The sequence below is a fragment of the Pristiophorus japonicus genome, chromosome 18 (assembly GCF_044704955.1).
Source record: "Pristiophorus japonicus isolate sPriJap1 chromosome 18, sPriJap1.hap1, whole genome shotgun sequence".
Lineage (NCBI taxonomy): Eukaryota > Metazoa > Chordata > Chondrichthyes > Pristiophoridae > Pristiophorus > Pristiophorus japonicus.
The window spans coordinates 18,053,561-18,078,029 of NC_091994.1; the positions used below are offsets into that span (position 1 = coordinate 18,053,561).

General features: G+C 42.0%; 1 protein-coding gene across 1 annotated transcript in view; it reads left to right on the plus strand.

The window, feature by feature from the left end:
• Positions 1 to 18,713, plus strand: part of fstl3 (follistatin-like 3 (secreted glycoprotein)) — a 34,900-nt gene extending 16,187 nt beyond the window's left edge. The window contains exons 3-5 of the mRNA XM_070859712.1: positions 3,492 to 3,710; positions 12,513 to 12,740; positions 15,702 to 18,713. Coding sequence (XP_070715813.1) covers positions 3,492 to 3,710; positions 12,513 to 12,740; positions 15,702 to 15,778 — 524 coding nt within the window. The 3' untranslated portion in view covers positions 15,779 to 18,713. The remainder of the gene's footprint in view (positions 1 to 3,491; positions 3,711 to 12,512; positions 12,741 to 15,701) is intronic.
• Positions 18,714 to 24,469: the final 5,756 nt, after the last annotated feature.

Below are 24,469 nucleotides of genomic sequence, written 5' to 3' on the forward strand. Positions count from 1 at the left end.
TCAGATCCCTGTGAAACTTTACCAGTTACTGCCCAACATACAGATCTTTTTCCATTAATCACCACCTATTTTCTATTGCCAAATCAGCTTTCAGTTCAGCTAATTAATTTACCACTAATTCCATAAATGTTAATTTTCTTTAAGAGCTTCACATTTGGTTCTTTACATGATGTCTTACTTAAGAACATAAGAATTAGGAGCAGGAGTAGGCCATTTGACCCCTCGAGCCTGCTCCGTCATTCAATGAGATCATGACTGATCTTCTACTTCAACTCAACTTTCCTGCACTATCCCCATATCCCTTGATTCCCTTATTATCCAAAAATCTACTCCTTAATATACTCAATGAAATGCCTCCACAGCTCTCTGGGGTAGATAATTCCAAAGATTCATCACCCTCTGAGTGAAGAACTTTCTCCTCATCTCAGTACTAAATGGCCGACCCCTTATTCTGAGACTGTGACCCCCTAGTTCTAGACTCCCCAGCCAGAGGAAACATCCACCCTGCATCTACACTGTCAAGCCCTGTAATAATGTTGTATGTTTCAATGAGAGAACCTCTCATTCTTCTAAACTCTAGACAATATAGGCCTAGTCTACTCAATCTCTCCTCATAGGACAATCCACCAATCCTAGGAATCAGTCTGGTGAACCTTCTTGCACTCCCTCGCTGGTCTCTTCTGAAAGTCAAAGTAAATTACACTCGATGGACATGTCCCACTTTATAATATAGTTACTTCCTCAGTAAGTTTATGAAGCATAACCTATTGTAGCTCAATCCATATTGATTAATTATGAATTCTTCAGGTGCACATTAATACCAGCCCATAACATCCTTTTGTGGTAGGTTTATAATTCTAAACTCTTATGTAGAATGGCCAACCATCTGGTTTTGAACAGTCCAGTTCAGAAGGTGGGTGCCTGGGAATTCTCATAACTGGAACCCTGACAGCAAAAGCTTTGTATTCAGTTGCTGCATTTTATAAATGTTCTGCCTGCACGTGAGCAGTTCCATTCGTGCCTCTATCCATACATTGCTGGTTCCAGGTATAAGCCCCACTCTCGCTCATTTTTGAATGATAAGGGAGTCGAGGGTTATGGGGAGTGGTCAGGGAAGTGGAGTTGAGGCCGAGATCAGATCAACCATGATCTTATTGAATGGCGGAGCAGGCTCGAGGGGCCAAATGGCCTACTCCGGCTCCTATTTCTTATGTTCTTTCCAGTTTTGGACTGAGCAAAAGGTGGCAGCCTTCAATTAATTTCTTACTCTTTCTTTGAATATTAGGATAACATTCAGTATAAAGGAAAATAGAACACAACCACTGTGGCTTTAATAGTGGTGTCTTACTAATGTTTTAGCTTGATTATTTAACATATAATGACAGTAAATTCCAGATTCCTAATGTGCATTTTTACAAAAACGGATTAATATGGTGATTTATTATTGATTATAAGATTCATTGAGGTGAACAGATGGATCATACTGAGAACTTTTGCGAGCTGCGCCATCTTTATTGAATAATACCTCCCATGTCAACCTGCTCATTGATGAGTACAATGACACACTCATTTCTATCGAATTGCATATTAGCTTTGGTCGTGCACTACATTTCATAGACAACAATGACTTGCATTTATATAGCGCCTTTAACGTAGTAAAAACAACATCCCAAGGTGCTTCACAGGAGCATTATCAGACAATATTTGACACTGAGCCATGTAAAGGGATATTAGGACAGGTGACTAAAAGCTTGGTCAAAAAGATAGGTTTAAAGGAGCGATTTAAAGGAGAGGTTTAGTGAGGGAATTCCAGAGCAGGCCTAGGCAGCTGAAGGCACGGCCACCAATGGTGGAACAATAAAACTCAAGGATGCGCAAGAAGCCAGAATTGGGGGCAGTTGTAGGTCTGGAGGAGATTACAGAGATAGGGAGGGGCAAGGCCATGATGGAGTTGAAAATAAGGATGAGAATTTTAAAATTGAGGCGTTGCCGAACCGGGAGCCAATGTAGGTCAGCGAGCGCAGGGGTGATGGGTGAGCGGGACTTGGTGCGAGTTAGGATACGGACAGCAGAGTTTTTGATTTCAAGTTTATGGAGGGTGGAAGGTGGGATGCCAGGCAGGAGAGTGATGGAATACACATACAATCCTTTTAGCTAGTGCTATATTACAGTACAGAAAATGAATGACACTTGTAGTGCTCTCAATTGCCAGAACAAATTATACAGGAAAATGAGTTATACTTGGAACAAAACTGTGCTCAGGCTGCCAGTATTGGCAGTACCTTCAAGGTAATATTTTGTTTCAGAATTCATAGCTTCAAACTTCAATTGCAGTATAAACACTTTTATTTCAATTTTCATTAATGATTGCTTCCAAAAGTGCTGCCAATGTCAGCACAAGTAACTCCGAACAACTGATTACATTTGTGATGAAGCTATGGCTGTTTCCTTATAAAGGAAATTACATGTTGAACTATATTATTTTTTCAAGACAACAATTTATGGACATATGTGAGCAATTGAGTGATTTTTGTGATATTAGGATTATATGGCATTATGTAGATTGGGGTAGTGGTTTTCTAAGGTCTTTATACTTTTTCTAAGTATAAAGACCAATAAACACATAATTATATAATAAAATTAATTCTTCATTCACGGTGTCCTTTTTGTTTTGCTTTTAGTAATGTATTTGCTTCATGGGTTCTTTGCATAAGAATTTCTAGCAACACATTGCTATTAAGAACTAGTTGGCAAAGGTTTAACAATCACACTACACATTACCAGTTCATCTGCTAGGCTCACAACTGCATGCCTCCTCGTGGATGGCCTGGACCCAACTGAATGGGGTCTTATTGAGTCTTGTGAACATCACGTTGCAGGCTAAGCCACTCACAGTGCAACAGCTCGACAAATCTGTGAGCATACTCATAGATGCATACATTACACTTTTGCCTGAAATTCGAATAGAAAGCAGTGACTGTAGCAGAGTGATATTGTGTCCCATGAGATATCTTGTTGAAAACAGTCCTGCGAGAAAGTCGGTCGTATCATACCGATTGTACCAAACTGCCCCCCCCCCCGCCCACACCCACAGCCCCCAGCCCAAGCCCACAGCTACTATACAAATGTACAGGTAATCAGCCAGCCATTCACACACAAACTATATCACCTGACATAACTGCCACTGTTTTCCAAAATACTACGAGTGCGGACCCGTGGATGCATTCAAAAAACTGTGACTAATATCATCATTGGCCAGCTTTATGCAACAACATCAAAAAATTGATATAATCCAAATTGATCCAATGTGGCTCTCTGAACGAAGATACGCTTTTGGACTTTTTTTTTTTCCATGAACTTACTGATAGTTTAAAATGGGCACAATGTTACAGTTCATGTTTGTAGTTTTCTGGTGAAAGTCTACACCATTGTCAAGTTGGCACGTCAGTATTATTACTTCATTATGGTTTTTTTTTTGTCTCTCACTTTAGAAACTTGTGAGGGTGTGGACTGTGGACCTGGGAAGATTTGCAAAATGAATAAGCACAACAAGCCAACATGCATCTGTGCGCCTGACTGTTCAAATGTCACAAAGAAGGTACCTGTGTGTGGAACTGACGGTAAAGTCTACAAAGATGAATGCGGTCTCCTTTTGGCAAAGTGCAGAGGACTGCCAGAATTAGAAGTGCAGTATCAAGGAGAATGCAAAAGTATGTTTTTATTTCAGTTTTCCTGCAAATTTTAGGTCGCTTGTCCGACCATTTTAGGTCTCCCACCATTATAGGTCATTCCTTCCCTCTCCCGTTAAGGGGACCTGTTTCTGTAGATGGTGTTCCCTAATGACGGGGATGGCCTGGTGTAATGAGGGGAGTGCACGATCACCATTTGTGCTTCCTCCGTATGGGTTGACTGAGAATCATTGGGCTCAATCTGTGTATATATATTTGTCTTGAAATGAATTATTTATAGTGCACTGTTCAATAATGTATATGAATATGAAAGAAAGACTTGCATTTATATAGCGCCTTTCATGACCACCGGACGTCTCAAAGCGATTTACAGCCAATGGAGTACATTTGGAGTGTAGTCACTGTTGTAATATTTTGAGATCACATTCAGGGTTTAGAATTTTTATTTTATTTTGTGCACTGTTTCTGATCCATGTATAATTTGTGAGAAGATCACCACTTGTCAAGCAACACAGCAGATCAGACACATTTTTTGTTGTTAATTATTAATATTATGGGTATATACATCTACAGAGAAAAACAGCCATTCTAAATTTTGGACCTCTGTTCTTTTACTGAACTGTTGACTTTAGATCCTGGGTTTAGATATTGTTTATAAACGGCATTAAAATAAATATAGTTTTATTATTAATTTGAATAAACCAGACCGTTTACAGTGATGAAATCCAATGGTCTGTCAAACAGGGATATTTTAAATGGCAACGTGGTACAAATGTGATAGAAATATAGGGGCCAAGTTTCCACAGGAGTTGCTCCTATTTTTTTGGAGCAACTAGTTTTTTTTGGAGTATCTTAAAAATCTCGATTCTCCCCATTTAGTTTGCTCCAGTTTAAGTGAGTTAGTTCAGTTTCTTTTTAGTTCAGTTTTTTTTCAAAAGGGGGCGTTACCAGTCATTTACGCCTGTTTTGGCCATTTAAGTTTAGACAGCCAATAGTTACACCAAACGAACTTAGGCCAGCGTATGTGTCCACTTTTGTACGATCAGAAAAACCTTGCGGACACTTTAGAAATCAGGTGCAGGTAGCCAGAGATGGCGGGGGGGGGGGAGGGAAGTTCGAGGATTTTCCAAAGCACTAAACACCTTCACAACAACATTGAAGAAGCATAAGTACATTTAAAGCACAAAGCACTAAACAAAACAGTACATTTAAAGCACCAAGCACTAAACAAAGCACAAAAATAAGCATTCAATAACAAATAAAAAATACAAGGAAAGCACCAAGACTTACAAAGCACAAAAAGTAATAAGCAATTAATTAACAAATAAAAAATGGAAGGAACCCTGCACCTAAAGCATCAAGACCAAAGTAATAAGCTATCAATCAATCGATAACAAATAAAAAATAGAAGTCCTACCTTTATGTGAAGGGAAGGCAGCGGGCCGCCGATGAGGGGCAGGAGGAGAAGAGAGGAGGGGGAGAGAGGGGAGAGGAGGAGGGGTGGGTGGGGGAGAGCGGAGGGGGGGAGAGGGGAGAGGAGGGGGACTAGAGGAGGAGGAGGAAGGGAGGACAACAGGGGAGAGAGGAGGAGGAGGAGGAGGGGGGGGCAACGTTAAACATACGAGCTTGCCCAGGTCCCATTCTACTCACGTCTTGCCCCCAATCTCTTTGCTTTCCTGCTATCCCCGCCCTCCCAAACATCTCCGAGACAGTCCCAAGGAACACTCGATGGCCTCAGCCATCTTCCTTCTTGATGGTCACTTTTGCCAGCTCCTTCTCCCTTTATTGTTTGGCTTTCTGTTCCCGGGATCTCCTGCCTCCTGTGACAGACATTGCCGTCTGTTCCCACGCAGGTTGCGGCGGGGAGCCCATTCGGTCAGGGCTAGGGGCGGCGTGCTTCGGGCCCCTCCCACACAGCCTGCAGCACATGCACACAGAATCTGGGGGTGAGGAGATACTGCACATGCGCGCACACTCTAGCACGCATGTGCAGAGGTCCGGGCACTGTTTTCAGCGCCAGGACCTGGCTCCATAGAAACATAGAAAATAGGTGCAGGAATAGGCCATTCGGCCCTTCGAGCTTCACCACCATTCAATAAGATCATGGCTGATCATTCACCTCAGTACCCCTTTCCTGCTTTCTCGCCATACCCTTGATCCCTTTAGCCATAAGGGTCATATTTAACTCCCTCTTGAAGAATATATCCAATGAACTGGCATCAACAATTCTCTGCTGTAGGGAATTCCACAGGTTAACAACTCTCTGAGTGAAGAAGTTTCTCCTCATCTCAGTCCTAAATGGCTTACCCCTTATCCTTAGACTATGTCCTCTGGTTCTGGACTTTCCCAACATCGGGAACATTCTTGCTGCATCTAACCTGTCCAGTCCCGTCAGAATTTTATATGTTTCAATGAGATCCCCTCTCATCCTTCTAAACTCCAGTAAATACAGGCCTAGTCGATCCAGTCTCTCCTCATATGTCAGCCCTGCCATCCTGGAATCAGTTTGGTGAACCTTCGCTGCACTCCCTCAATAGCAAGAACGTCCTTACTCAGATTAGGAGATCAAAACTGAATACAATATTCCAGGTGAGGCCTCACCAAGGCCCTGTACAACTGCAGTAATCCCTCCCTGCTCTTATACTCAAATCCCCTAGCTATGAAGGCCAACATACCATTTGCCGCCTTCATCGCCTGCTGTACCTTTCAATGACTGATGCACCATGATACCCAGATCTCGTTGCACCTCCCCTTTCAGATAATATTCTGCCTTCGTATTTTTGCCACCAAAGTGGATAACCTCACATTTATCTGCATCTGCCATGCATAAGCCCACTCACCTAACCTGTTCAAGTCACCCTGCAGCCTCTTAGCGTCCTCCTCACAGCTCACACCGCCACCCAGCTTAGTGCAAACTTGGAGATATTACACTCAATTCCTTCATCTAAATCATTGATGTATATTGTAAAGAGCTGGGGTCCCAGCACTGAGCCCTGCGGCACCCCACTAGTCACTGCCTGCCATTCTGAAAAGGACCCGTTTATCCCGACTCTCTGCTTCCTATCTGCCAACCAGTTCTCTATCCACGTCAGTACATTACCCCAATACCATGTGCTTTAATTTTGCGCACCAATCTCTTGTGTGGGACCTTGTCAAAAGCCTTTTGAAAGTCCAAATACACCACATCCACTGGTTCTCCCTTGTCCACTCTACTAGTTACATCCTCAAAAAATTCCAGAATATTTGTCAAGCATGATTTCCCTTTCATAGATCCATGCTGACTTGGACCGATCCTGTCACTGCTTTCCAAATGCGCTGCTATTTCATCTTTAGTAATTGATTCCAATATTTTCCCCACGACTGATGTCAGGCTAACCGGTCTATAATTATCCGTTTTCTCTCTCCTTCCTTTTTTAAAAAAGTGGTGTTACATTAGTTATCCTCCAGGAACTGATCCAGAGTCGATAGATTGTTGGAAAATGATCACCAATGCATCCACTATTTCTAGGGCCACTTGCTTAAGTACTCTGGGATGCAGACTATCAGGCCTCGGGGATTTATCGGCCTCTAATCCCATCAATTTCCCTAACACAATTTCCCGCCTAAAGGATTTTGTTCAGTTCCTCCTTCTCACTAGACCCTCGGTCCCCTAGTATTTCCGGAAGGTTATTTGTGTCTTCCTTCATGAAGAAAGAACCAAAGTATTTGTTCAACTGGTCTGCCATTTCTTTGTTCCCCATTATAAATTCACCTGAATCTGACTGCAAGGGACCTATATTTGTCTTCACTAATCTTTTTCTCTTCAGATATCTATAGAAGCTTTTGCAGTCAGTTTTTATGTTCCCGGCAAGCTTCCTCTCATACTCTATTTCCCACCTCCTAATTAAACCCTTAGTCTTCCTCTGCTGTATTCTAAATTTCTCCCAGTCCTCAGATTTGCTGCTTTTTCTATCCAATTTATATGCCTCTTCCTTGGATTTAACACTATCCTTAATTTCCCTTGTTAGCCACGGTTGAGCCACTTTCTCCATTTTATTTTTACTCCAGACAGGGATGTACACTTGTTGAAGTTCATCCATGTGATCTTTAAATGTTTGCTATTGCCTATCCACTGTCAATCCTTCAAGTATCATTCGCCAGTCTATTCTAGCCAATTCACATCTCATACCATCGAAGTTACCTTTCCTTAAGTTCAGGACCCTAGTCTCTGAATTAACTGTGTCACTCTCCATCTTAATAAAGAATTCTACTATATTATGGTCACTCTGCCCAAGGGACCTCGCACGACAAGATTGCTAATTAGTCCTTTCTCATAACACATCACCCAGTCTCGGATGGCCAGCCCTCTAGTTGGTTCCTTGACATATTGGTCTAGAAAACCATCCCGAATACACTCCAGGAAATCCTCCTCCACCGCATTGCTACCAGTTTGGTTAGCCCAATCTATATGTAGATTAAAGTCGCCCATGATAACTGCTGTACCTTTATTGCATGCATCCCTAATTTCTTGTTTGATGTTGTCCCCAACCTCATTACTACTGTTTGTCTGTACACAACTCCCACTAGCGTTTTCTGCCCTTTGGTATTCCGCAGCTCCACCCATACAGATTCCACATCATCCAAGCTAATGTACTTCCTTATTATTGCGTTAATTTCCTTTTTAACCAGCCTTTCTGTCTATCCTTCCTGAATGTTGAATATCCTGGATGTTGAGTTCCCAGCCTTGGTCACTCTGGAGCCATGTCTCCGTAATGCCAATTATATCATATTCATTAATTGCTGCCTGTGCAGTTAATTCATCCACCTTATTACGAATACTCCTCGCATTGAGGCACAAAATCTTCAGGCTTGTCTTTTTAACACATTTTACCCCTTTAGAATTTTACTGTAATGTGGCCCTTTTTGTTTTTTGCCTTGGGTTTCTCTGCCCTCCACTTACTTTTCTTTTTCTATTTTTTGCTTCTGCCCCCATTCTATTTCCCCCTGTCTCCCTGCATAGGTTCCCATCGCCCTGCCATATTAGTTTAACCCCTCCCCAACAGCACTATCAAACACTCCCTCTAGGACATTGGTTCCGATCCTGCCCAGGTGCAGACCGTCCAGTTTGTACTGGTCCCACCTCCTCCAGAACCAATTCCAATGTCCCAGGAATTTGAATCCCTCCCTTCTGCACCACTCCTCAAGCCTCGTATTCATCTGAGCTATCCTGCGATTCCTACTCTGACTAGCATGTGGCACTGGTAGCAATCCTGAGATTACTACCTTTTGAGGTCCTACTTTTTAATTTAACTCCTAGCTTCCTAAATTCACCTTGTAGGACCTCATTCCGTTTTATACCTATATCCTTCGTACCTATAAGAACCACGACAACTGGCTGTTCCCCCTCCCCCTCCAAAATGTCCTGCAACCGCTCCGAGACATCTTTGACCTTTGCACCAGGGAGGCAACATACCATTCTGGAGTCTCGATTGCGGCCGCAGAAACGTCTATTTATTCCCCTCACAATAGAATCCCCTACCACTAGAGCTCTCCCACTCTTTTTCCTGCCCTCCTGTGCAGCAGAGCCACCCATGGTGCCATGGACTTGGCTGCTGCTGCCCTCCCATGATGAGTCATCCCCCCAGCAGTACCCAAAACGGTATATCTGTTTTGGAGGGGGATGTCCGCAGGGGACCCCTGCACTACCTTCCTTCCATTGCTCTTCCTGTTGGACTCCCATTCCATATCTGTCTGTGTAACCTTTATCTGTGGTAAGACCAGCTCACTAAACGTGCTATTCACGGCATCCTCAGCATCGCGGATGCTCCAGAGTGAATCCACCCGCAGCTCCAGCAATGCGGTCTGTCAGGAGCTGCAGCAGGATACACTTCCCGCATATGTAGTCATCAGGGACACTGGAAGCGTCCCTGACTTCCCACATAGCACAGGAGGCCCCCCCGCTGGTTCTGCTGAGCTCCGCCGAGTCCGAAGGAGGCCTGATGATCGTGGAGAATACCATGGTAAGGATTTGGCCGCTTTTTGTTCCAGAAAGTCGGCGGATCTCATGGAGGTGCGCCATTCTAAGGGTCGATGGAAAATTGGCCCCATAAACTTTAGTACACAGGTCATTGTAGATGACTCCGCTCGCGAACTACGTGCTTATGTATACAAGTTTCTGACACAATAGTTGACCAAAGTAATAATGTTGCCAGCATTGGATTTGCTGTCAAGCTGTAACATGCCATCGAATGTGATTTTTGTACCCTAGTCTTCATTTACCACCATGCCGTCACTTTTTGCAAATAATTGACGGAATTATATTTGGTAATAAATAGAATATTAGTACAGTCAACACTTAATTTAAAATCACTTAATTCAGATCATCTGCTATTCCATTTATTGCATTAATTTCCAACTTTCCTATGTTTTTTAAGTTACTTAATTTACATGACTAAATAATTCTAATTTTGAGTGAAAACGAAGACTTATCAGGAGTAGACGATTATAGTTTACGGTATAGATTTGTGGTGAAACAGACTTGCCAGTCAGTAATAGAAAACATCAGTCTGTTACTGTAAATCCACAATTAATATAAACATCCTTTCAATACAAAGCGTTTGCAAACAAAAAGTATTTTATTGATTGAGTTCTTTATTGAAGTGTAATATACTTGGATCGGTTTATTTACAGTAGTGCAAATGGAAAACATGTTTTGGTTGGTTGGATTTAATAAAACTGTATTAATGAATAAAATCCAAAGCAATAAAAAATTGCTCATAAAATGATTTATAGTAACATAATTTTAACATCTCTCCCTCCCCGCTGCTAATGCCATGAAAAGCTGTTGTCATAAAATGTCCAAATCAATGTTCCGAATTCAGAGAAGTGGAGAATGAATAATGATACAAATTATTTTTATTGATAATACGTACATTTTATGATACTGCAGTTAACATAATTCAAAAATGACTTTAAAACATTGGCCCGGATTTTGCGCTCATCATTGAAGTGATGGCGCTCGCCGCTGACCTTGACGAAAGCTGGCCTCAGAAATCTAGCGATCTCTGTGGCGTGGATTTCACCTCTCCCGACGTTAATTTGAATCTGGCGCCAAGTCTTAACGATCGCCAGCAACAGTGATGTCATCAAGCTGGCTAAGCAGCCAATTGCATTGAAGAATTCTCATAGACAGCAAAACCAGGAAATAAAATGCACCGATTTTTCTTCACATTTTAATCATTTTACAGAGAATGGAATAAAGATTGGGACATACATATGGGATTAATGCAGAAGCTGAAATATCATAAACAAACTTTTTAGAAAAAATTACTTTATTAAAAAATTTTTTAATATTTATCATAATGGAAAAATTGGACGTTCCACAAATATAAAATTAGTTTTTCAGGGTTAGAGCGGTTGTTCAACAGTAATTATGACTCAGTACACTGTTTAAAAACCCAGTTACATCTCATTCAACAAGACTTAGTTCATTTGTGGGTTTTTACCAGTGATATTCTGCGTAAAAGCGAAAATTTTCATCAGTTCAGTGATTTCAATTGATTGCCAGCTCCGGAGAGCTCAGTAGCGTACCCTGTGGCCAAGCAGGGAATGACCGAGCAACTTCTGGATTCCCACGTCTAACTGCGCATGTGCGTACTCCAGAAGATACTGTTAGATTGACGATTGTAATAATGACGAACGCTGACAGTTTCGCTGTTATTACAACTGCAAATTCGGCCGTTCACGGTAATATTGATATTTAGTGGGCAATGCAAATTATAATTTACTAAGATACATACACCTCATTCTACATACGAACATATGAAATAGGAGCAGGAGTAGGCCATATGGCCCCTCGAGCCTGCTCCGCCATTCAATAAGATCATGGCTGGTCTGATCATGGACTCAGCTGCACTTCCTTGTCCGCTCTCCTTATCCCCTTATTTAAGAAACTGTCCCTTAAATTTATTCAATGTCCCAGCTTCCACAGCTCTCTGAGGCAGTGAATTCCACAGATTTACAACACCAAGAGAAGAAATTCCTCCATCTCAGTTTTAAATGGGTGATCCCTTATTCTAAGATCATGCCCTCTAGTTCTAGTCTGCCCCATCAGTGGAAACATCCTCTTTGCAGCCACCTTGTCAAGCCCACTCATAATCTTATACGTTTCGAAAAGATCACCTCTCATTCTTCTGAATTCCAATGAATAGAGGCCCAACCTACTCAACCTTTCCTCATAAGTCAACTCCCTCATCTCCGGAACCAACCTAGTGAACCTTCTCTGAACTGCCTCCAAAGCAAGTATATCCTTTCATAAATATGGAAACCAAAACTCCATGCAGTATTCCAGGTCTGGCCTCATCAATACCCTGTATAGCTGTAGCAAGACTTCCATTGGCCTTCCTGATCACTTGCTGTACCTGCATACTATCCTTTTGTGTTTCATGCACAAGTACCTCCAGATCCCGTTGTACTGCAACACTTTGCAATCTTTCCTCATTTAAATAATAACTTGCTCTTTGATTTTTTTTCTGCCAAAGTGCATGACCTCACACTTTCCAACATTATACTCCATCTGCCAAATTTTTGCCCACTCACTTAACCTGTCTATATCCTTTTGCAGATTTTTTGTGTCCTCCTCACACATTGCTTTTCCTCCCATCTTTGTATCATCAGCAAACGTGGCTACGTTACACTCAGTCCCTTCTTCCAAGTCGTTAATATAGATTGTAAATAGTTCTGAGCTGCATCCATTCTAAGTTTTAATTTATTGACATCGAATGCAGCACTTTTTTAGTCTTCTGCTTGTGTTACTTACCGTTGCATATTACAAATGTTTTCCAGAGTCTTGCACGCAGGTTTTATGCCCTGGCACCTCCATGTGTGTGATAGACCAAACTCACAGCGCGCACTGTGTGATGTGCAGAGTGATGCCATGCCCGGAACCATTGTCATCTGAGCAAGCGCTTTGTGGGAACAATGGTATTACCTATCATAGTGTGTGCCACTTGAGACGTGCTACTTGCTTGCTGGGAAAATCCATTGGTGTTGCCCACTATGGAAGATGCAACTGTAAGTTAACTGTGTTTATCAACTGTCTCAGAGCTTAAATGCATAGGTTAGAAAATGGTACTGCAGTTTTGTAAATTAAAAATAAACGATAAAATTGACATTTTATATGTATTTGGAAATACCATACGGGTAGCAAATGCTATGCATTGCGCCCATTTGTTGGGTGTAAAATGGGTGCAGTGCATACCAATTTAGCAGTAGAACGGCCTCAATCCAATTTGCGCAGGTGTTGCACCCACTGCCAAATTCGTGGGGCCCATTTTTAGGCATCCCGAACCTCTTGGACAAATTGGTCACCTCATGAAAGAGGTAGGCATTGGGCTAAAACGAGTCCAGACTAATTTCTAACCCCATGGATTTCTTAAATGTTTCATAGCTGCATATGTCTTCAATGCTCCTTTATCATGTACATTAGGAACATTGAGAAAATTATTTTTGCAGATACCAATGCAAAGTAAGAAACTTTTAACATGAAATGTCAAATGTGGATTTGGAATCTTCAGGCTATAGTGCAGTAATCACTAATGTAAAGGAATTGCTTTGGTTGCTACAAATGGTAATATTGAAAATACAAATTCTATGCAATGATTAGCCTCCTCATACATCTCTCCTGATGCATTGAAGTCGTTAGAAATGAAAATTGGGAGAGATGTATATGGGCAGCTGATTCATACAACAATTGTACATTCCTGTCTGGCATAGAAATAAAAAAGGGAAGGTGGCTCAACCGTGGCTATCAAGGGAAATCAGGGATAGTATTAAAGCCAAGGAAGTGGCATACAAATTGGCCAGAAATAGCAGCGAACCTGGGGACTGGGAGAAATTTAGAACTCAGCAGAGGAGGACAAAGGGTTTGATTAGGGCAGGGAAAATGGAGTATGAGAAGAAGCTTGCAGGGAACATTAAGACGGATTGCAAAAGTTTCTATAGATATGTAAAGAGAAAAAGGTTAGTAAAGACAAATGTAGGTCCCCTGCAGTCAGAATCAGGGGAAGTCATAACGGGGAACAAAGAAATGGCGGACCAATTGAACAAGTACTTTGGTTCGGTATTCACGAAGGAGGACACGAACAACCTTCCGGTTATAAAAGGGGTCGGGGGGTCTAGTAAGGAGGAGGAACTGAGGGAAATCCTTATTAGCCGGGAAATTGTGTTGGGGAAATTGATGGGATTGAAGGCCGATAAATCCCCAGGGCCTGATGGACTGCATCCCAGAGTACTTAAGGAGGTGGCCTTGGAAATAGTGGATGCGTTGACAGTCATTTTCCAACATTCCATTGACTCTGGATCAGTTCCTATGGAGTGGAGGGTAGCCAATGTAACCCCACTTTTTAAAAAAGGAGGGAGAGAGAAAACAGGGAATTATAGACCGGTCAGCCTGACATCGGTAGTGGGTAAAATGATGGAATCAATTATTAAGGATGTCATAGCAGTGCATTTGGAAAGAGGTGACATGATAGGTCCAAGTCAGCATGGATTTGTGAAAGGGAAATCATGCTTGACAAATCTTCTGGAATTTTTTGAGGATGTTTCCAGTAGAGTGGATAAGGGAGAACCAGTTGATGTGGTATATTTGGACTTTCAGAAGGCGTTCGACAAGGTCCCACACAAGAGATTGATGTGCAAAGTTGGAGCACATGGGATTGGGGGTAGTGTACTGACATGGATTGAGAACTGGTTGTCAGACAGGAAGCAAAGAGTAGGAGTAAATGGGTACTTTTCAGAATGGCAGGCAGTGACTAGTGGGGTACCGCAAGGTTCTGTGCTGGGGCCCCAGCTGTTTACACTGTACATTAATGATTTAGATGAGGGGATTAAATGTAGTATCTCCAAATTTGCGGATGACACTAAGTTGGGTGGCAGTGTGAGCTGCGAGGAGGATGCTGTGAGGCTGCAGAGCGACTTGGATAGGTTAGGTGAGTGGGCAAATGCATGGCAGATGAAGTATAATGTGGATAAATGTGAGGTTATCCACTTTGGTGGTAAAAACAGAGAGACAGACTATTATCTGAATGGTGACAGATTAGGAAAAGGGGAGGTGCAAAGAGACCTGGGTGTCATGGTACATCAGTCATTGAAGGTTGGCATGCAGGTGCAGCAGGCGGTTAAGAAAGCAAATGGCATGTTGGCCTTCATAGCAAGGGGATTTGAGTACAGGGGCAGGGAGGTGTTGCTACAGTTGTACAGGGCATTGGTGAGGCCACACCTGGAGTATTGTGTACAGTTTTGGTCTCCTAACCTGAGGAAGGACATTCTTGCTATTGAGGGAGTGCAGCGAAGGTTCACCAGACTGATTCCCGGGATGGCGGGACTGACCTATCAAGAAAGACTGGATCAACTGGGCTTGTATTCACTGGAGTTCAGAAGAATGAGAGGGGACCTCATAGAAACATATAAAATTCTGACGGGGTTAGACAGGTTAGATGCAGGAAGAATGTTCCCAATGTTGGGGAAGTCCAGAACCAGGGGTCACAGTCTAAGGATAAGGGGTAAGCCATTTAGGACCGAGATGCGGAGGAACTTCTTCACCCAGAGAGTGGTGAACCTGTGGAATTCTCTACCACAGAAAGTTGTTGAGGCCAATTCACTAAATATATTCAAAAAGGAGTTAGATGAGATCCTTACTGCTAGGGGGATCAAGGGGTATGGCGAGAAAGCAGGAATGGGGTACTGAAGTTGAATGTTCAGCCATGAACTCATTGAATGGCGGTGCAGGCTAGAAGGGCCGAATGGCCTACTCCTGCACCTATTTTCTATGTTTCTATGTTTACACAATTTTGAAAATTCAAAATGACTCCCCTGGGTTTTACTTCGGCCTGAACACCGACACTGAACTGCACACCATATTAACACACAGCTGTAATCTTACGTGCTATGTGGTATGTAGTTTAGGAAACTTTGACATTTCTGCGTTCAATTATGTTTCCCAGCACTGTACTAATTGTATGCTTTTGTTTGCAGCTTCGCAAGAAGGTATCAAGCAAAAAGGAGACAATCATGAGAATATGGTGTTTTCGAAACTTCTCCTTGGATGGTAGTTTATAATGAATAAAGAAGTTATAAGTAGAGAAGAAAACGACATTGGGGCAAAAATTCCTCTGGGCATTCGAGTGATGCCTTTGCTATGTGAGCGCTGATGCATAGTCATTTGACACTTCAGCGCTAACAAAACATCCATTCACTTCTTTCCCCGCCTCCTTAAACTGCTCATGTATCTGATTCGTTGTCACATGTATTAATGCGTAGATCTGCGCACAATTTTTTTCCCTTCCAAGGGCTGATTAATGAGTAATTAAAGGGGCTTGTGCTAAATTGTTCAGGCTAGATGTCATGTGCACATCCCTTTAATTATACCCAGTAAAAACTGCTGCTAAAACAACAGAGAGTAATGGCAGAGTTTCAGCAGAGTACAGAGCAAATTTATTACTGGAGTTTAAATAACCAAACATAAATGTACAAACAGGAGCTTGGCTATCGCATCCAGTTGTCCAGATCCTCAATGGTCTTCCAGTGTGTGATCCTCATGATGGTCTCCTTGAAATGGGGTTTTAGTTGTTCAGCATAACTAGTCCGCAGATACTTGTACCCATTGAAGGCTACTTTCTTTTGCAAAGAGAACCACAGAATGCATTGAATGCTAGATTCTTGTGTAATTTGAAAGTGCACTGCAGCATAGCCTATATAATATCATGTACAGCATTGTACAGGTTGAGTTACCAAGATGGTGGGAGTTACCTAGATGGCTGAACTGCAAACACATAGCTGAATGTATTTGTGCTGTCACTTCTTGGTGTGCATAATGATCGTTAGATATTAATCATTCTCACCTGTGGCTCAGTGGGTAGCACTCTTGGCTCTAAGTCAGAAGGCTGTGGGTTCAAGTCCCACTCCTGAAACTTGAACATATAATCCAAGCTGATGCTCCAGTGCAGTATTAAGGGAGTGCTGCATTGTTGGAGGTGTCATCTTTCTGATGAGATGTTAAATCGAGGCATGGTCTGCCCTCTCAGGTGGACATAAAAGATCCCATGGCACTATTTCGAAGAAGAGCAGGGGAGTTATCACTGGTGTCCTGGCCAATTTTAATCCCTCAGCCAACATCTCCATAAACAGATTATTTGGTTATTATCATATTCTTTTTATTGACCTGTAACTTCATACATTGCCTGTTCACATACTAGTCTTTGTTAGTTTTCTTTGCGCTCTACTTTCACTGCAATATTTGATAAATGTAGGTTTGCATTACTCTTTGTCAATCTGACTCAGCAAACGGCTGCAAAGTCCTTTCATATCCATATATGGCAGATTTGAGTCATTCAGTTGCTTGCTCACTGCATAGCGTTGCACATTCTTCAGGTCAGGCAGCGTGTGTACATCCTTCCATGTGCGGTGTGTGGCCAGCACCACAGACACTGTCTGTGTGATTGGCCTCCACGCCTGCTGTGCTCTGTAATTGTAAGTTACTGTTCTTCCCAGACGATGGTGCTTTGCTGGGCCTTTGAACAATGTGCGATAATCTCCAGGGCATTTTCTGTAAACAGAACTTCAAGATTTTCATCTTCCCTGCACGAGCGCTGCAAATTGCATAATGCACAATTCAATTGTCCCACTGTGCGCTACTTATGCCCGTTAGCTGCCTATTGAGTTCATCCACAACTGCCTCAGCACCTTTATTGCAAGTTTCCTCCAATAGCCTTTTGCATTGTGTATTAAGAGTAGTCCATTTTTCCATAACAATCATTGACAAAAATTGTGTTTTCCTGTGAATCCATTACAGCTAATAGAGAAGTTAACTCTGAATCCATTACAGCTAATAGAGGAGTTAACTCTCACTTAACACATTCTCCGTGCACTAAGAGGAATTTCAACCCTGTTATGTTTATATTGTACATACTCAAACCATATATTTATTGTAAGAAAAACAATGAAGAAAGTACTCCCATTTTATTTATACCTTATTATTGTTTGTCATATCCATCAGATGTAATTATAATTATTTGTCACAAAGTTTGCTACTTTTCGAACACATTTCCAACTGTAAAAATGGATGTATTTCGTATTATATCTCAACGGTGTTAAGCTGTTTCAATCCTACCACTAGCCTCATTTGGAATATATTATCAATCATGTTAGGTGAAAGATGTATATACTAATAAACCCTTTGGGGTTGAAATTGCATTGTGTGATATTAACAATGAATGATTGGTCTGATTTTTTAAAAATAAACTGATCAGTACCTTCATTGAAATAGTAAGCAGGAGTTCACATAAATGGCCTTGTTAACTCATAACACACAGTGCATTATCAACCCACTTTATAGTAGCCATCTCCAACTCAACTTAAATGTTTGCAGTTACAAGGAATTTTATATTTTAACATGCTTATGTTATCCTTGTTTTGTAGAACATGTTTTGGTTTGTGAAAATTACTGTTTGAAGATTATTTCTATATGTCAAACATTATTGGAATGAAATCATGCTTTGAGCTATCGAGTACTCATATGAAATGTATTAGCCTGTTCAAACTTACGGGCTAATGCTCCCACTGAAATACTGGAGAGAAATCTTCATGCAAAATGTAAATGCACTAACATCGTAATGGAAGAGTTTGCCCCATCTATTAGTAATGAAGGTCCAAGTACAGAAATAATTTTGGGGTGAAGTATTAACATAAATGAGGCATGTTTTTTTACACAAAGATTCTCACATAAGTCTATTAGAATGTAAACCTTCTCACAAAGAAGAGTATAATTTAGATTTTCAATTGTACCTTTTACGCCTTTGTTGGACTTTTCATTCTGAACAATGAAGATTCATCCTTAAAATATTTTTTCAAAAAAATTAATAATGATGGATATTGTAGGTCATAATGAATGCAAAGTATTATCTTATGGAATAGATCTCTGTTTATGAAACTATCTGAGCAGAATGGATATTTTTTACCTTGTATTATTTTTGGACATCATAAATAAATGCTATCTGTACTGCAGTTGTCATTGTGAAATTCTCTACACCCCTCGGTCTTTCCTGTCTCCTGTATGGTACAGACTTAAAAAAGGCTTTCCAATCGCATTTCCTCAGCATTAAGCCTCGCCCACTGAGAGCATACAATCACAAAATGTACCTTTTTAATGAAGGTCCAGCCAATTCGGTTCACTCCAATGAAATTACTGTGTACTGGACACAGTAAAGGCTTTAAACCTTAACAACATCAGGATAGTGCTGAAGATATGTGCATCAGAGCTAGCTGCTATCCTAACCAAATAGTTCCAGTACAACTATGATACTGGCATCATCCCTACGATGTGGAAGATTTACCGGGTATGCCTCATTCACAAAAAACAGGAAAATCTAAATCTGGCCACCCTATCAGCCTTCTCCCCATCACCAGTAAAGTGATGGAAGGAGTCGCAGCTACTCACTAATAATATGCTTACAGATGCTCAATTTGAATTTCATCAGAAGCACTGGGCTCCAGACTGCATCACAGACTTGATCCAGACATGGATGCAAGAGCTGAATATCAGATGAGAGGTCAGAGTAAACGTCCTTGACATCAAGACAGCATTTTACAGTATGACACCAAGGCATCCTAGCAAAACTGAAGTCACAGGGGATCCCTCCAGTGGATGAGACAAACTAAGATGGTTTTGGTTGTCGGAGGCCAGTCATCATAGCCCCAGGACATCACTGTAGAAGTTCCTCAGAGAAGCAAACTCAGTCCAGCCATCTTAATCAATGACTTTCCTGCCATCGTAAGGTCCAGAGTGAGACTGTTCACTGAAGATCTCAGTTTTCAGCTCCATTCATAATTCGTCCAATAATGGAGCAACCATGTCGGCCTACAGCAGGACCTGGATAACATCCAGGCTTGGGCTGACAAGTAGCAGGTAACATTCATGCCAAGCTCTGGCCACCTCAAACAACAGAAATCCCAGCCAACTTCCTGTGACCCTCAACGGCAGCACCATCACCAAGTCGCCCATTATCAACATCTTGGGGGTTACTATTGAAAAAGAAAAAAAGACTTGGATTTATATAGCGCCTTTCATGACCACCGGACGTCTCAAAGCGCTTCACAGCCAATGAAGTACTTTTGGAGTGTAGTCACTGTTGTAATGTAGGAAACACGGCAGTCAGTTTGTGCACAAGCAAACTCCCACAAACAGTAATGTGATAATCACCAGATAATCTGTATTTTTGGTGTGTCGGTATGTTGATTGAGGTATAAATATTGACCAGGACACTGGGGATAACTCCCCTGCTAATAAGAACATAAGAAATAGGAACAGGAGTAGGCCATTTGGCCCCTCGAGCCCGCTCCGCCATTCAATAAGATCATGGCTGATCCTATCATGGACTCAGTTCCACTTCCCTGCCCGCTCCCCATTACTCCCTTACCGCTCAAAAATCTGTCTATCTCCGCCTTAAATATATTCAATGACCCAACCTCCACAGCTCTATGCGGCAGAAAATTCCATAGATTTACAACGCTGAGAGAAAAAATTTCTCCTCATCTCAGTTTTAAATGGGTGGCTCCTTATTCTAAGCCTATGTCCCCTAGTCTTAGATTCCCCTGTGAGTGGAAATATCCTCTCTGCATCCACCTTGTTGAGCCCCCTCATTATCTTATAAGTTTCAATAAGATCACCTCTCATTCTTATGAACTCCAATGAGTATAGGCCCAACCTACCTTCATAAGTCTACTCTCTCACCTCCAGAATCAACCTAGTGAACCTTCTCTGAACAGCCTCCAATGCAAGTACATCCTTAAATACGGAGACCAAAACTGTACGCAGTACTCCAGGTGTGGTTTCCCCAATACCCTATACAGTTGTAGCAGGACTTTATACTCTATCCCCCTTGCAATATAGACCAACATTCCACGCGCCTCCCTGATTACTTGCTGTACCAACATACTAACTTTTTGTGTTTCATGCACACGGACCCCCAGGTCCTTCTGTACTGCAGCACTTTGCAATTTTTCTCCATTTAAATTATAATTTGCTTTTATATTATTTCTGCCAAAGTGGATAACCTCACATTTTCCCACATTATAGTCCACCTGGCAAATTTTTGCCCACTCACTTAGCCTGTCTATATCCTTTTGCAGATTTTTTGTGTCCTCCTCATAATTTGCTTTCCCACCCATCTTTGTATCATCAGCAAACTTGGCTACATCACACACTTCTTCGAAATAGTGCCACGGGATCTTTTACGTCCATTTGAGGGAGCAGACGGGACCTCGCTTTAACATCCCTGGAGCCTCTGACAACTAGAACCATCTTAGTTTGTGTCAGCCACTGCAGGGTTCTCCTTTGACCTCAGTTTTGCTAGGATGCCTTGGTGCTCAAATCCCTGGAGTGAGACTTGAACCCACAACCTTCTGACTCAGAGGCGAGGGTTCTACCCACTGAGCCACAGCTGACGGAAGCTTGATCAGAAGTTTCACTGGACAAGCCATATGTATATAAACGCCATGTTTAGAATCGCAGGGCAGCGGCTGGGTACTCTGCGATGCATGGCTTGACTCCTGAAAACCTACGAACCATCTACAAACCTCATCAGGAATGTAATGCAACACTCTTCACTTAACTGGTAGCATCTAGCTCAGATTGGTCATTTGATCAGTGCCCCTGCGACTGCACTCAGTACCCACACCTTCAACACTGGCAGCAACTCTCCAAAGTTATTTCGGCAGCATCTCCACAACCTGCAAACTTTACCATGACCTGACTCTTTTCAGCCTTGTTGGTGTCTTGGAGTATGGAGTTCACCTGCCACTTTGGTTTCTCAATTTTAAAAGAATAGTTATTAAACGTTTAGCCAAGTACTTATTCAAATTTGGTTTCAAAGCTCAGGAATAGGATGAACAGAGGATGCACAAAAGGGTCCCATTAAATGGAATATTTATCCAACAAACCATACCAGCCATATAGGATGTTAGATCAACATGTTGCATAAATGTAATAGCAAACATGACCTTAACACTTGAATCTGAGTCAGAAGGTTGTGGGTTCAAGTCCCACTCCAGGAACTTGAGCACATAAATCTAGGCTGACACTTCAGTGAGGTGCTGAGGGAGTGCTGCACTGTCAGAAGTACCTTCTTTTGGATGAGACGTTAAACTGAAGCCCCGTCTGCACTCTCGGGTGGACGTAAAAGATCTTATGGCACTATTCGAAGAAGAGCAGGAGAGTTATCCCGGGTGTCTTGGCCAATATTTATCCCTCAATCAACATAACAAAAGCAGTTTATCTGGTCATTATCACAATGCTGTTTATGGGAGCTTGCTGTGCGCAAATTGGCTGCCTCGTTTCCCACATTACAACAGTGACTACATTCCAAAAGTACTTCATCGGCTGTGAAAGGCGTTATATAAATACAGGTCTTTATGATTTGCATCTACTTCACAGGTTTTCTAAGTTACATGTGAAATTATTTTAAAGGTTTTAAAATTGTTTTGTTAGGACTATGTGCCAACAAATAATTTGGATTTGGAAATTGTATCGTGCCTGAATTGAGGCGTTTTCCGGGTGCAGGGCAGGCTGCATGTGCCTAAACAGGCCAGCTGCAAGACTAAGGCAAATTGAGTCCGCCGGCCTCAATTGTTTATTACTGCAGAACTGCTGGTTAGGCCGCATGTAGTCCGGGCAATCCTAAACGCAACAGGCCCGACATCTATGGCATTCAGTGTAAAGCCATTTTTAGTTTAGGTCCTAAATTAGGTCCCATATTAGCATACTCAAGGTGTAACACCTGTTCTGGGCTGCCACCAAGGACCCTTCTACAGCACCCAACCCAACATGTGGTCAGACATGTTTCCAATGCCGTTCAGACATGGGATGTTGGCTCTCTCAATTGGACCTCTTTGCACTTGTTTTCTGCCTGGAACACGGAGGCAGAGCAATTTAATTTCTACACCTTGATAAGAACATAAGAATTAGGTGCAGGAGTAGGCCATTCTGCCCCTCGAGCTGAAATACTGAGAACTTGTGTTCATTTTGTTATCTTCCTCAGAATCTTTACCAGAGCCTATAATTACTCTTTCTTGGTAGCCGTTCAATGAGATCATAGCTGATCTTCTACCTCAACACTTTTGTGCACTATCCCCATATCCCTTGATTCCCTTAATATTCAAAAATCTATCAATCTCTGTCTTGAATATACACAACGACTAAGCATCCACAGCCCTCTGGGGTAGAGAAGTCCAAAGATTCACCACATTTCTCCTCTCCTCAGTCCTAAATGGCCGACCTCTTATTCTGAGACTGTGACCCCTCGTTCTAGACTCCCCAGCCAGAGGAAACATCCTCCCTGCACCTACCCTGTCAAGCCCTGTAAGAATTTTGTAAGTTTCAATGAGATCAACCCTCATTCTTCTAAATGCTAGAGAATATAGGCCTAGTCTACTCAATCTCTCCTCATAGGGCAATCCCCCCATCCCAGGAATCAGTCAGGTGAATCTCCATTGCACTCCCTCTATGGCAAGTATATCCTTCCTGAGGTAAGGAGACCAAAACTGTACACAATACTCCAGGTGCAGTCTCACCAGGGCCCTGTATAATTATACTCAAATCCTCTTGTAATAAAGGCCAACATACCATTTGCTTTCTTAATTGCTTGCTGTACCTGCATGTTAACTTTCAGTGATTCATGTACAAGGACAACCAGACCACTCTGAACACCAACATTTCCCAATCTCTCACTGTTTAAAAAATACTTTGTATTGATGTCCTATTTTCTATCCCTGGATACTCCTCCGTGACCATGGAAGAAAGGTAAAATTGTTTTTTGTGTGGCTGTCAGGGAAATGCTAGCTGTGATTGGTAATAGTGTCATATTGGAAAACATTCAAACAAGGAGCAGTGTTTCAAGAGCACCTTAAATTTTAATCCTAAGTAAAAAAGAAAGAAAGACTTACATTTATATAGCACCGGACATCTTGAAGCACTTAATAGCCAATGAAGTACTTTTGAAGTGTAGTCACTGTTGTAATGTGGGAAATACAGCAACCAATTTTCACACAGCAAGCTCCCACAAACAGCAATGTGATAATGACCAGATAATCTGCATTGGTTGAGGGATAAATATTGGCCAGGACACCAGGGATAACTCCTTTGTTCTTCTGCAAAGTAGCAACATCCACCTGCAAGGCCAGACAGGGCCTCGGTTTAACGTCTCATCCGAAAGACGGCACCTCCGACAATGCAGCACTCCCTCAGCACTGCACTGGAGTGTCAGTCTAGATTTGTGTAGTTAAGTCCCTGGAGTGGGACTTGAACCCACAGCCTTCTGACTCAGAAATGAGTGTGTTACCCACTAAGCCACAGCTGACACTAAAGAGGTTGAAATCTTTGAGGCTTGTAGCATTAAAAATGGGGAGAGAGAATACTATTTTTGTATTCACATGCAAATGCAGTATGTCTGTATTGTTACGGAACTTGCATCAGGTGTTTTGGTTAAAAAATCCATTCCATGTGGAATTAGTAAGACAACTGGACTTGTATTCAGTGGCATTCAATCAACTCACATGAACTTCGGACTGCTGGTTGAAATCATATTTTGTTTCTCTTGCAAAAGCAATATACTGCGGATGCTGGAAATCGGAAACCAAAACAGAAAATGCTTGAAATAATCAGCAGTTCAGGCAGCATCTGTGGCGAGAGACAGAATTCACGTTTCAGGTCTGTGACCTTTCGGCAGAACTGTAAAAAGTTAGAGATGTAA